Below are 15,431 nucleotides of genomic sequence, written 5' to 3'. Positions count from 1 at the left end.
ATACATAGTTTGTTTGATTAAAATATGCTTAGGTATAATTGATGAAAAGTATTTTTATGGGTTTGGGGTAAATTAACTAAACGTTTCGATGTGAGCCTGACAGGCGACGATCAACACGAAGACACCGAGGAAATGTAACATTAACAGCTATGGTCATTATCAAGAAAACATTGATCTATTGTCAACCATGAATAATTCGAAGTCCCGCTGTTTTGAAGTTTTTCTATTAGTCCCTTGAACTTCGAAACATCGAAGTTTGACTGTATATAAATAATTCAGGCCTCAAAAACTATTGTTTAATAATGGTAAGTCAAATCACCTAATTTTAAAGTAATAGGGCGTAAAATCCAATCCATTTTCACATTTATTACTATATAAATTGGTTTATTTTGTGTCATAAATGCTTACCAAAAGATGTCACAGTAAATAGTTATTTATGGGAAGGGTATCAATGTCACAGTAAATAGTTATTTATGGGAAGGGTATCATACCAGGACACAGTAACAGAATTTATAATTTTTTTTTTTTCACCAAACAGAATTTCTTCAAAAGCGGGAGATTCTTCAAGGATAGGAGACAAAAGAATTCAGATAAAAAAAAAACTTACAAGAAGAGAATTTGTCTCTTTCAAGTAATTTCTTGAGAGAGTGATGTGATAAGATGTATTACCTATATAAATGACCTGGCACCTTAGTACGATAACCTTCTAAATTAATGCATTGTCAATGTATTATAAGAAGACTTGATGCAGTTTTCTTGAAGCACCTAGCTGCAATATCTGCATTATATAAAGCTGACTGGAGGGTTTATGTGAACAACTGTACATCATTAACACACAACATAATCACACCACAGCAATCCAACCAGCTACCTCTAGTAAAGCTTCAATATTGTAGTTATAAGTGACAGAAAAATTCCAATTATATAATAGTTTATCAAGTCTGTTTAAAAAGCAACAATAAAAAAGTTAAAAATCAAACAACGGAATTCATTTTTTATGACAGTGATTTAAAAGGAAATTTGTGCCAAAATGATTAAATCATACAAACAATTCAGGTTATAGAGATAGCTCAAATTAAATAATTTGCATGTAGAAGTTAAGTTGTACAAGAAATATGTTTTCAAAAATTTGTGCATAAATTTTCATAAAATTATCATTATCCGGTTAACTGAAAAACTAATAAAAACTTTTACAAATGCATTTTGTAACCACAGTATTGTAAATGTATATTTGTTTTTGAGACAATGAGAAGAGAAAATCGGCTCCACTTTTCCGAGCGTTACTTCTAGCCTGTATCAGGGGCATTAAGATATAGTCCCATTGAATAGACTACTTTTCAATTCATGGATCCTTGGAAATCTGAGAAAAAGAAAAATGTCACTGTGTTACCAATATGTTTAAAACTGATTTACAGTAGACTTTATCATAAGCTTCTGTGAAGATCTACATTTGCCACTTTAAACCCTCAGTCAGTAAAATATCTAACCTATGACAAGAATGAAGAATAGATCGCTCTCCTGTTTGTTGTTTTCAAGTAAGATTTGATTAATACATCAGTTAAGAATTGAGATCAGCCACATCGGATCCCATGTAGGGTACTTCATATGAAAAGACCATCTTTTCTGCATAATTCAAGAAAAAAAATTCTTAATTGCCACCAGAGATTTTCAAGAGATTTCCACAAGGATCATGATTGGTTTAAAAACCTTTAATTTATTAACTGCATGTCCTGTACATGTACTTTGATAAAGGTTTTCCAAGAAATTGAAAGACGAAAGATGTTGCACCACATATAAATACACAAGACAATTTGGACCAATTTGTATGTAAACATGAAGAAAACACAAAATTTTCGATTCTCAGATAAAGGGGAGGTAACTCTATCAGCAATTATTAATGAATTGACTATAAATGATAACTAAATGATATTATCAAATAATGTCAATGTGATGTTTATATTCAGAGCAATTTTTACTATAAAACATATACAGTATTTATCCAGTAATCAGCCTATCCATATCCAGTGTAATTAAATAAAATTACTCACAAATACTACTTCATTGTCTCTCAATAAATCCCCTTCTTTGAGTAAAATATTTTGTTAACCCCCTGCTGGGCTTATTACATGACATATGTGGTAAGAGTATCATCCAGGTCACATCAAAAGTACATTTTATTTCTTGTTGTTTTTGTGATAGCACCAGATCATAATATGTATGAACATTATTTATACAATAAATAAATAAATAAATAAAGTGAATAAATGAATAAATAAAATAAATGAATGTACCGCTATATGGATGAAATTATATCCCTGCAGTAACTTCACAGTATACTAAATCTAGTAACCGCTGTCTTAGACATTATAACATAATTTACACCTGTGTATTAATCAACTATGGCTCTCCTGACTGTCTTTATTTGGGAAACCCCACAATATTCCAAATTACATAAGATGAATGGATATTTCTACAGCTATAAACAAACTTATGATTGATCATTATTATTATATTGTAAACATAAGATTCCTCCATTTCGCCCATATTCAAGCTTTGCATACAGTTGCATATACTGTACATATGTATACATTTGTATGTCAAAATTGGAAGACATGTTTTTAAAGGATATACGCAATCTAACATTGATTTATCACGTAACACATCTGTTCTTCCATGCAATAAATATCTGATTCACATGTATGTAATATGCCCATGTCATTAATATCATATGCCACACATATGGGAAATCTAAAGAGATGTCATAAAGAAATTAATTAAACTTATCCAATAATTTAATATGGCAGAAGGTTTTATTTTTGTTTCCTGTCAGATTAATAAACTTAATGGTGCTCTTTATCTATCTCCTTGAAGTGTTTCAAAATTACACATGCTACAAAATCATACATGCAATAATAAAACATCCAGTAGTTCTAAACTCTACAAAATATAAAGGGAGATAACTCTAACATGATTCACAGGTAAAATATCAGGGGAGATTACTCTTAAGATACTTCAATATATTACAATAAGTAAGGCAGCATACCAGAATACCTGTAAAGAAAACTTTTAAAATGCCAACTAAAATTGTAAAAATAAATTTCTGCAATAAAATATATGCTATTACCTACAATAAAATAACATAGAAAAATGCTTTCAATGTGATTCATGATCTACTGTACAGTATATATCTGTTTATTGATACCACATCAAAAAGGTAGTTTACTGGTGTTAGTCAGGAGGGAGAAGTGAAGTTAATTTTGGGAATGTTTAATTTGGTAGTGAAATTAAGTCACATATGGTTCTATCCTACAGCATACATTTTAAACTTATGAATGACAATCCTTTTTATACAACAAAGCTACTGTAATTCACCAGTAATAAACTCCTGTTCTCTATGACAGCCCACCTCTCTGTTATACAGCAAATATACCGTAATTCATCAGTAATAAACTCCTGTTCTCTATGACAGCCCACCCCTCTGTTATACAGCAAATATACCGTAATTCACCAGTAATAAACTCCTGTTCTCTATGACAGCCCACCTCTCTGTTATACAGCAAATATACCGTAATTCACCAGTAATAAACTCCTGTTCTCTATGACAGCCCACCTCCCTATTATACAGCAAATATACCGTAATTCACCAGTAATAAACTCCTGTTCTCTATGACAGCCCACCCCTCTGTTATACGGCAAATATACCGTAATTCACCAGTAATAAATTCCTGTTCTCTATGACAGCCCACCCCTCTGTTATACGGCAAATATACCGTAATTCACCAGTAATAAACTGCTGTTCTCTATGACAGCCCACCCCTCTGTTATACAGCAAATATACCGTAATTCATCATTAAGAAATGTCCTGGACCAAAGAAACTATAACCGTGCAAACTTCTGACTTAAGCAAATGAATCTGGATATCATTACCACAGGCAATAGATTTACATTTTAATGAATATTGTAAAGTATTAGATGATAAGATTATTTAATCATTTAAATCTTGGTTAGCGTTTTAGATTTTACTACGGTTCATGGATAAAACCAGGATGTCTGCATGTATCAAGTAAAGTTCAACCCCTTCCCTGGTTAATATCACATGAAAACAACAGTATACAGAGACCATAAAGACACTTTCCGGGTTTATCACATGAAAACAACAGTATACAGAGACCATAAAGACACTTTCCGGGTTTATCACATGAAAACTACGGCATACAGAGACCATAAAGACACTTCCCTGGTTTATCACATGAAAACTACGGTATACAGAGACCATAAAGACACTTCCCTGGTTTATCACATGAAAACTACGGTATACAGAGACCATAAAGACACTTCCCTGGTTTATCACATGAAAACTACGGTATACAGAGACCATAAAGACACCATGTGTATATGAGAGAGATAAAGGGGGTTGCTTACGATGTTAACTCGGAGTCAGCTCCTTCTAATAGTTCAGCCTTCGGAGGGAGTCTCCCTGAAAACAGTGTAAACATTCACACTATAGTGCACTGCAAAAAGGCAAAAATCACAGACAACACTTGTAGAAATGGTGAATGAGAAAAAACATCAAGAAAAATAAACCTATATGCATGATATATTTTAGATAGTTTTTGTCATTTTCTTTTGGTTACGTATATACCTAAACTTTTGATTGTGAATATATTTCAAGTAGTATAACAACCATAATTACATTGGCTTTCATATTTGTGATACACTCTGTCATCATGATCAGACAAAATGACCAGTGAAGATTGTGTCCACTGAGGTGTGAGGTAGACACTTAATCTACACTGGTTTTGATTGGCTATTGACAAACATACTTAACCTACAGAATGTTCCAAAACTGTCTAAAATACTATTATATAATGGTAGGTTTTGATTTCTACAGATAGTTGTTGTTGTTACATCTGAACAGAACTCAGAATATTGAGTTCTAAAATCTGACTTATAGGGTTTACATCATGGTAGTTGTTGATTAGGATTGTAGTATTTTTATTTGATAATACAAATTATAAGAGATAGATTTTGGACAGTATTTTCCATTGACCTTTTTTATGTGTTAAAAGTAGGTCACAGTGTCCTTATTTCAGTAACATGCCTCAGTAATAAAATAAAGTGAATAATTCATCAGAAAACAACAATAAATTAAGCAACACTCATCCAGGAAATAACTGTCAAATACATGTACATCCAAGTTGAGGAAATATTTTCTGGAAAAAAATGATTTGGGAAGAAAATTGAAAGTGTGAAATAATACACACATGAAAGATATACCATTTTTTGTAATGATTTCATTTTATTTTGAAATTAAAATGAAATATCTCAATAGAATATCTTGTAGAAAATATATTAAAAACACATGGGAAAAAATGGAAATATCAAAGTGCAAACACGAAAAAATATTGTGGTGAAAGATATGTCATTGTGCTAAAGTCAACAAAGGTGTGCTGGATCAATTTGGTTAAAAAAAAACAAGGTAGCACACCAGCTCTCCTTACAATGCTATTTCCGACTCTGGTCCCTCCAAAAGTTCAGACTTTTGGGGCATCCATCCTGCAAACAGATCCATGTCACTGTATATTGTCACGGAAATTTTTTATAGAACCTAGCATTGGAATATCTCCAATATCCTTTAATTGGGCAATAGAATCGATGAAAAAATGACTTTGAGTAAAAAAAAACCTTCAAGCTGAAATTTCTAGGCTTGATAAATATAACTGAGTCTATAATTATAATTAAAAGCAATGTATTTAAAATTATGGGCATATGTAATTTTAGAGAACCAGGTACCAATCAGACTCTAAAGGAAGAACTGGACCAATATTTTCGGAGAATCAAATACTGAAATTTCATGTACCGGGTATGTTTCCATCTGCGGGCTATCTGATAAAGCCGATTATCTGACAAAAACTTTTCCTAAAATCATCAAAACTACATATTATACGATATGTGTACTATCAGGTGCCGACATTGCTGTTTATGTCCGGAATATGAATGATACATCTAGACTATATCAAGTTAATACATTTATCAACACTGTTCACTTTTCAACATAATACAGGTAAGGTGAGAGCTAAACACAAACAGCGAGGGATTCTCTTGATAGTCAACTGGTACTCCGTAGCAGATAACTCACAGGCAATGTATCAATGGGGTTATATCTACTGACTTTAAATTACAAAACCATTATTTCACCTTGTGGGGCAATCTAACAGAGTGGGCAATGCACAGAAAATTACATTAAATTTTTTTTTCTAGTTTAACTAGCCAAAGGCATTAGACGAATGGAATTACACACTAAGGTTATTTTGTCTTTGTATAGAGGTAAGAACATCTCCAAAGTAAGACCAAACCACAGGTCTATGTATTTGATAGAGGATAACTATGGTAATAATACTAATATTAGAATAAAATTTCAGTGAAAACAAGTACTATAGAGTATCCTTTCCTAAAAGTGGTCTACATATATAATCTATCTATAGTGTACCTATTGTATACAATGGTTAAAGTCTACTGTGTATATACTTTGTAATACTAATGGTATACTTACCTATATGGTCATTGATAGATTCACTCTTTGCCAGAGCCATTAGGAAGCCATAGAAGGAAACCCTCGGCACATTGAACAGAATCTCCTTTAGACAGTTTCCTGGTGGGGTGCTGGTAACGAACAAACGTACAAAATATATAACTTATGTATGATATATCTACCAGCATCTTCTTGATATGGTAAGTCTTCTTTAAAAACAGGTACAGTAACTAGTAAATCCATACTTATTGAAATACATGTATATTGAATATGAAAAGAAGAAACAAATTTTAAGCCTGTAAAGTCACAAGAATGTCAAACGTTTTTATTACTTTCCTTCAAAATTGAGTTCAAAGCATCATAGTCTAACCTCATTTAACCTTGGTCAGATGAACCATTACTGCTTCATAACTACAGAACAACAGTTTTTATTAACTGATAGATACAAAATTTGACCTTGGTATTTGACCTGATGACCTCAGTATACCTATATGGTAATGTTTACCTGAACGAGGATCTGTCACACACAGGATACACTGCCCTAAAGTACTGCATGGCGTCGACCCCATCTGAGGGATGGTGGCTATTCTGATGGACCTTGGTGTCCTCTGTCCCCGACGGTACCACCACTGGGTCACGTGGACTACGCTGAGTCTGCATTAGTGATAGGTAAATCTCATGGCACTTTTCCATAAACTCTGAAATATTGAAATACAGCAGTTTGAGGTAACTATTGATTATTTGAGGTAACTATTGATTATAACATATATCAATACTGAAATTCATAATTACAAATCAGAAAATCAATACCAAAATAACACAATCTGTATCGTAATTGAAATTCTTAGCCAAGTTTGGTGACAATCATTCGTTATGTGATTTAGAAAATATGTCCATTTTGACAAAGTATATGATCCAGAAAGCATCAATTATCACCAAGTTTGCGTAAAGCTATACAAAACCCATTACAACAGGAAAGCAAATAGTGTGCCTCCTCTGTGGATCAAACCTGCGACCCTTGGCCTACCACTCTACTGTCTGTGGAATGGGGTCCTAATTATCAGAGGTATTCATGTTTTGAACAATTGTATTATATTTAGTCGAAACAAATGTGTTTTTTTTAATGAAAATAGCTCTACAGTGACCTAAGGGAAACCACTCCAATAAAACTCAATGAAATTCTTCAGTTATTGTTGTAAATTTTATGAAAATCCATCAAAAACTGAATTCAATGGTAAACATATACGAAAGAAAAATACAGTTCAGTGTAGCATATTGCAACTGACAATTCAGCACATGTTTGATTCTATATTTATACACAAGAAAACTCATATCCAGTTTTGTGAAGAGAACTGTGAAATGTGTTGGATGACAAAAAAAACACACTTAAAACCAGTAAATATCTTTTCCCAATGAATTTCCTATTTCTTCAATAACTCCCAGCTCTCGTGAACACATGCCATTACCTGGTACTTCCAATGAACACCAATCCAGGCTCACTACTATTATCATACTGAACTTCAACCTTTTGACCTCTATTATCTGCATGCTATTAAGACAATTTAGTTTTTCTCTTTTCATTATTGTATTACAGACAGATTTAACTGTCAAATATAAATTTTATTTTCCATCTGATGTTTAATTTGCTAATGATTTCCAATGTAAACAATATATATATATCAATGATTTAAGTAAATACATGTATATAAGTAGATACAAGACAATAATCTATCAAGTCTTATTCTGTCATATAAATCAGTATAATCATGATCATCCTACCTTCATAGTAAAACTGTACTTGGAAAGCATAGATAAAATCTGCAAAGGATATCAGGCAGTCAAGGGCATCATCCAGAAGTATAATTCTGAAATCAAATACAATGTAATTGTTCTTGTTAATTTGTGAATAAAAATAATTTTGTAATTGATAATTATTCTTATTATTTAAACATACTTTTTTTTAGATTTACATAAAAAAAGAGATATTATACTCAAATCATTGATACAAAAGGATTTATTATCACAACTCTAATCATCATCACTAACCCCGAGTTCACAATCCCTTACTCGCTTTTGGTGATTTATCCTTGTTTAATATGACATTATGCACTCTTGGTTAGCCAAGATGAACTCTACTGTGAATTTAGTTTTGTTCAGAATCAAAATTAATGATATTTTTAAGGACTAGAGGCATGGTAAACATTGATTTGATAGTCTTTGAAATTGTTTATTCTGCTCACTAAGATCTACCTCTTACCTGGCTGTCTTCTGAACAGGTTCGAATGGGAAATCTGGACACAACAGGGACAATAATGAGTGATACTCCTGTATACTCAAAAGATCTACAACAAAACATTTAGTAGATATACACAATAAAACAAATCATCAAAACAACAACAGAAATCTACAACAGCATGATGATAGGGAAAATTACAGTTCCCCATCGGATGTGAAATTATATGAGAAGATATACAATGAAACAAACAATTCAACTTGGCAAATATAATAGTCCCCCAACAGATGTGAAATTATATGCCAAGAATGCACAGATGATACATTCATGATAAACAAGCAAGCTGGGTATTGCTAAAGCATTGTACATGTCCCATAAATGTAGAAAAATTAAAATTTGATCTTTCTCTGAAGCTATACTCAAACTGAAGTTGCATACAAACTTTCACCAACATAACTTAAAGCATGGCTTATAATTAGAAAACTGCGGAAAACTGAATGGACGGACGGACGGACGAGGAGGAAACCTATAGTCCCATCACTTTCCCTGGTAGGGGACTTATAAGTTGGACCAATACCCTATAAAGTTCCAGTCGCCAGTAGTGTAGGAGATAGCACCTGGACAAACTGTTTCTTTTATGTAAGTCAAAGGCCAAATGTATGTAGGTCACACTGACCTAATTTTGATAAATGACACACTGCCTCAAGTGGGTGAACTAGGTCAGGGAGACCACATTTTTGAATTAATGTCAAAAGCATCACTGTTACTCATAAAAAAAGCGAGGATAAGTATTTTCCTGGATGGGATGTGTAACCCTGGTAAATACTAGCCACAATATTACGCTCAGGCGGACAGGATATCTCTTTAGCCCCACTTGGCCTGGGAGCTCTGGCTTACTAGTCATAATGGAGCATAATGTAAACATAGCATCTATGGTGTACCGTAATTTTAATATTTATGCTGCCAAAAACCTACCTCCTTTTTTACCAATTTGTCTATAGCATTTCCAGAAAAGTCGAACAAACGATGCTCTGTTGTGTGGAGTGGCCTGTACAAAATTGTACTCTCTAAACATGGTGTGGTTGCCATCTCGTAAACTGTTGAAGCTGAACAAAGTAGAACACATTTGATAAAAAACTGATTGTTTATGTTATATACTATAATGGACTATAATTACATGGTATTTTCGAATGAAACATTGAGTCCATTAGTATTACCTACATACAAATACTGAGTTATACTAACGTAAGAATAGAAAATCAATGTCCCTTTTTTTACTGTTTTTATAATGGAAGTGGGACTTAATTAATATGTAAAATGGTAAACTGGAATCACCCTACCAGGTAACATTAATGCACACCATAATTACACTATCGTTAAGTTCTTAACAGGGATGCACTTAATTAAACCAATATATGTATAGAAAAGTTTCCATGTAAAATCTGGGATAATAAAACTAATTTTCAATGTGTAGAGTGCTCTTTTCATTGTTGATGCTTATATGTCTTCTGTCAGTGGGAAACCTTATCCATGTCAACTGGTTTACCACTGGAGGCTGAAGATCGTGTCTCCTTAATATTCTAATTTTTTTTTATCAGTATAAATGCATTACATCAAGTACTCATGGCTCTCCTGTTTCTGGCTGAACTGTTTGGTAACAATCTTCTAAATGACTACAAAAAGCATGTTGCTTGACAATTTTCCATGCATTAGTGCATTGAAACTTTACATGTTTAACAGATGATTTTAAAGCAGGCAAAGAGTGGGAGAATAAAGACTACATTGGTCAATCAGTGAGTTAAGCAACCTTTAACTGACTTTAACACACCAATCCTCTCTTTCAAGAATAAGATAGAGGTGCATTACAGAGAGATGGGCACTTATAGAGAGATGGGCACTTATAGGGGAATGGGCACTTACAGGGAGATGGGCATTTATAGAGGGATGGGCACTTATAGGGAGACGGGCACTTACAGGGAGATGGACATTTACAGGGAGATGGACACTTATAGAGAGATGGGCACTTATAGAGAGATGGACATTTATAGAGAGATGGGCACTTCCAGGGAGATGGGCACTTTAGAGAGATAGGCACTCATAGAGATGGTAACTTAGTTATTGCCTATATGGTATTTGATTAGAAAGTTTTTGAAAAATCTAATCAACAAATTTATTTTCTGTAAATATCATTTAACCAAGTAGATATTGCATTCAGCTTCAAAAGCTTGTTTCGTGCATTTGAATGTTATATGAATCATCACTATAAAGTTCAAATATACACCAAAAGAAAATGTTTACCAGAAATAACTCGATATCAGCTATTATACAGTTTAAAAAAACCTTATAAGGAATTATGTTATATACATTGTCAATTATATATCATACTCACTATTCACTGAAGAATTTAACAGCATTTGTTTTGGGGTTCTCTTCTCTGTGTTCCAACAGTTGGGCAACACTATCCTCTAAATACACAAGAATATTGTGTTTTGCTGAAAAGATGAAATATGATGCATAAGATTATGATCATGACAAACGAGACAGTGGCATTTCAATGACTAACTTTTACTTGACATTAATATTTTTTCATAGTTTCAATAATACTTATGTGGACTCTTGATAGCAGGCGCATTGCAGAATCTGCATTAGGCCTGAAAATATAACAACTATCATCACCTTTTAAATAATGAATATCTATTAATTTACTAGATCTATTGATCGATCATGTCTCTAGAAGGCTTGACCTTGATTTCCAGTTGTCACATATATCGGAATTAGTGGTCTAACGATTCACTGATGCATCGATGCATCGTCTACCCATGATTTGTATTCGTGATACTTGAAAATGTGTAGTTATCTCCCTTGACCAACGTTAGCTTACGTTTTGTAGCAAAAAAACTTGGCTGACAAGGCCGTTCTAGCTGCTTATAATTAAAGCTGCCTGTTGGAGTTCTTTCAAATTCAAATCATCTATATTCAAGAACGCTTTGTGGGGCTCTTATATTCCGGAAATACCACAAACAAAATATGACTACTGTACGATGGAATATCAGATATCTGTTAGGTCATCAGCTTCTCATATATCGCGATACATATTGTATCGTGACCCCTGTATTGCAATATGAATCATATCGCTAACTTATTTGCGATACACAGCTCTAATTGGAATATACATTGTATTTTGGACTATTGGTACATTTACATAAGTAAATGAAACAATAATGAAATATATATAAAATCTTCTTCACGATAGTTTAGATATTTTGTAAACTAGAAAATAAAATGATTTCAAGGAGTATTCAAAATCTGTTTTTTTGTGATCATTTCTAGTTTGTACAATTTTATGTAACAGTTGAGAGTATAAGGTCACCTTACTAGCTCAGGCTAGCAAGAATTTCCATCTAGTCTAGTGGTAGGATGTATGTTCTGTGAGCAGAGATCACTAGTTAAAGGCCCAGTCTGGTAAGGTATTTTTCATTATTCCTTTCTATCACAGATTAAATGCCATTGACAATTCCAAGTGAAAGCTATATAGGAGATTGAGAAACTTCCTAGGAGCTAAAGAGTCTGGGTTGTGGTTGTCTTACAAGTATTTGTCTTCAAGGGCAAATATGTAAAAGTGTAAAACATGAGGTCTGACCTTACTAAATCAGGTTAGCAGGAATTACTATTTTGCCAAGAGGAAGGATGTCCATTTGGAAACTGGGAAGGGTACTGGTTTGAACATAGAACAATATTCATACACTGCCTACACTGCTCTCTGGCATGGTATGAAGTCCCTCCCATTGCCGATAGTGTAGCATTTAAGCCCCGATGTGATTCACATCAGGCAGTATATTAGATATGATTATAATTTTCTCGAATAAAAAACACATGTAAATTGATGATTCTGATCTCTTATCAATATTCAATCTACAAATTAAACCTGCACATTACGTCATTTCTTTGACAACAAATGGTAAAATACAAAACAAGCAAGACACACAGAGATATCAGTTCAAACATACCGCCATCTTTGATACGAGTGTAAAGGTCAATTTCCATATAAGGAAATCAAAATAAATTGATGCTAATAAGATTTCCAGCGAGATTTCAATAGATAAACAGATTCGGAGTTGTATACCTCGGTGAGCAAGGTCAAACATTCTGAATTTGAATAATTACAAAGGCCAAAGGCCCCGAGAAACATCAGGGTCTGAGGTCATATAATACGAAATTTAAAATTGGATTTTAGAGCCAGGTAGCTACATTTGTATCAGATGAAATGTCTTAATCTGGTTATTCCTATTCTATACATATTCAAGAAAATATGAATAACACATTTATCTGCTGACAACTTTTCAATTGCTGAGTATAGTTCTTTCCCTTTTTCTTTAATGTTTGTGGAAGATTGTCCGATGAGACATATATAAGCCTACAGTTTTGACAAACAAGACGTCGTCCAGAGCTACGTTAATATCGCAGCTAGTTTGAGCAGGGTATTTTGTAGCTGCGATAACGTAGCTCTGGACGACGGACGGACAATTTACGACAGATGGTCGTCGTCAGAGCTACGATTGTCTTCCATTGACGGTACTGTTGCAAAACAGTGAACCTCGAAAATGCTACAAATAGCGGCTATCGTGTAACTTTGGAGTAATAGTTAGTATAATTAAACATTTCTAATACAATTTTGCAATGTATTAGCCTACCATCTAATCTGGAAATCTTTAATTAGCATATTCTGATATTATACTGCTCGGAGTTGTCTCAGTGATCCGCCATGATACTCTCGTGAGGTTGCTGACCCAAATATATGGTACCCATGACCATATATGGATGAAGCTACTACGATAAAAAAAATACATAATCAGAGATATTTAACCAGTTTTTTTGTAACTCTTGTGAAGAAAGCACATCTTCCTTTGTGTAATTAAACAATTACAGAATGAATTGACCTTCCTCACCAAGGTATATAACTCTGATTTCTGCTTATCTGTTGAAATCTGGCAGGAAATCTCATTAGCATTAAGTTATTTTGATTTCCTTATAAGGTTTGGTTTGGTTTGGTTTATTTTGTTTAACGTCCTATTAACAGCTAAGGCCATTTAAGGACCGCCTCCTGTGCATGCGACATGTATGCGTGTGGTGAGTGCGTATTTGTGTTTTGGGAGGCTGCGGTATGTTTGTGTGAAGTCTCCTTGTGGTAGGCCGGGACTTTTGCCGATTTATAGTGCTACCTCACTGGAGCATACTGCCGAAGACACCCAGCAGCACCCCCCACCGGTCACATTATACTGACAACGGGTGAACCAGTCGTCCCACTCCTAATATGCTGAGCGCTAAGTAGGAGTAGCAACTACCATTTTTAAAGACTCTGGTATGTCTCGGCAAGGGGACAGAACCCAAAGCCTTCCTCACAGGGGTGAACGCTCAACTAAAGGCCAAAAGTGAGGCATTGTCAAGGGAGACATTAGGAAGAAGAAAGTTTGTAAGAAAGAAGAGAAAAGATAAGATCCCAAATTCAGTCGCCTCTTACGATCATGCAATGGGGGCAGCAGGTACAATTCTTACACCCTACCTGAAGGGCAGAAGGAAATTGACCTTTACGCTGTTATCAATGATGGCGGTATGTTTGAACTGATATCTCTGTGTGCCTTGCTCGTTTTGGATTTTGGGACTTGGATTTTACCATTTATTGTCAAACAATTGACGTAATGTGCAGGTTTGTGGATTTAATATTGATAATAAATACCAGAATCATCAATTTACATGGATTTTTTTATCCGAGAAAATTATAACCAGAGCTAAATACCGCCCGATGTGAATCACATTGGGGCTTGCTACACTATCGGCAATGGGAGGGACTTCATACCCTGCCGGGGAGCAGTGTAGGCAGGGTATGAATATTCGTTCTTGGTATTTTGTTGCTTAGTAAAGAGTTACTGATTTAGTTATATCAACCACCAAACCGTAGTAGGTAGATTCGGATATTTAAGGAGATTTAACTGTTTACCCTGATACATAAAACTTATTCATGGGGTTGATTTCTGAATTCTTCTAACAAAATCTTAGTTCAGCAAAATCTTACCCAAATACTTTTCAGCGGTCATTGAGAATCTGTCCTCCGTTGTCATTTTGCTGTATTAAATCAGAAGTCAATTCACATAAGTTTCAGTTTTTTTATCTGATGATGATTAAACTGCTGTTATACATATCAGCAAGACAGACATTGGGACATGAAACTGACAAAACTAGCGTCCATGACACCTTCCTAGCAACCGGGAAATTGACATCAAGAAAATCGACACAAATGAAAATTAACGCACAAAAAAAATCATTGCGAACACTAAAATATCCTAAAAGTAGACACGACTAAAATTGCTGTTCAGTTGAACACGGTGTGTCAGTGTGTGGTTCCGTGTTTTCTTAATACATAGCTGAAAGAAATGTCGGTCTCCATTTTCACTTTGACTGGTAAAGCTAGCACGGGTACCTGTTTTTGTTTTCGTATAATGTATAGTTATATATATATTCTTTATAATTATCCATATCATATATGATTAATCATATAAATACAAAATTAAATTACCCAAGGCAATATCTTCTGTATCTAGTGTCATTTTATTGTTGTTGATATAATCTATTTACGAAAACATTTTAACCCACTTCTGAGAATGGACTGCT

General features: G+C 33.9%; 1 protein-coding gene across 17 annotated transcripts in view; it reads right to left on the bottom strand.

The window, feature by feature from the left end:
* Positions 1-15,221, bottom strand: part of LOC117335532 (UPF0705 protein C11orf49 homolog) — a 36,595-nt gene extending 21,374 nt beyond the window's left edge. For 14 of the 17 annotated variants that reach the window (XM_033895587.1, XM_033895578.1, XM_033895579.1 and 11 more), the window contains exons 1-8: positions 14,836-15,221; positions 11,155-11,257; positions 9,741-9,871; positions 8,790-8,874; positions 8,312-8,397; positions 7,038-7,230; positions 6,554-6,663; positions 4,423-4,477 (exon numbers count right to left, since the gene is read on the bottom strand). In XM_033895587.1, coding sequence (XP_033751478.1) covers positions 4,423-4,477; positions 6,554-6,663; positions 7,038-7,230; positions 8,312-8,397; positions 8,790-8,874; positions 9,741-9,871; positions 11,155-11,257; positions 14,836-14,881 — 809 coding nt within the window. In that variant the 5' untranslated portion in view covers positions 14,882-15,221. Of the gene's footprint in view, positions 1-4,422; positions 4,478-5,501; positions 5,557-6,553; positions 6,664-7,037; positions 7,231-8,311; positions 8,398-8,789; positions 8,875-9,740; positions 9,872-11,154; positions 11,258-14,835 lie in introns of all 17 variants that reach the window. The other 3 variants (XM_033895584.1, XM_033895586.1, XM_033895593.1) reach the window with 1 other exon arrangement.
* Positions 15,222-15,431: the final 210 nt, after the last annotated feature.

Source organism: Pecten maximus, chromosome 10, assembly GCF_902652985.1.
Source record: "Pecten maximus chromosome 10, xPecMax1.1, whole genome shotgun sequence".
NCBI lineage: Eukaryota > Metazoa > Mollusca > Bivalvia > Pectinida > Pectinidae > Pecten > Pecten maximus.
The sequence above is the reverse complement of the archived record's forward strand: the minus strand, read 5'-3'. Positions and strand labels throughout refer to the sequence as shown.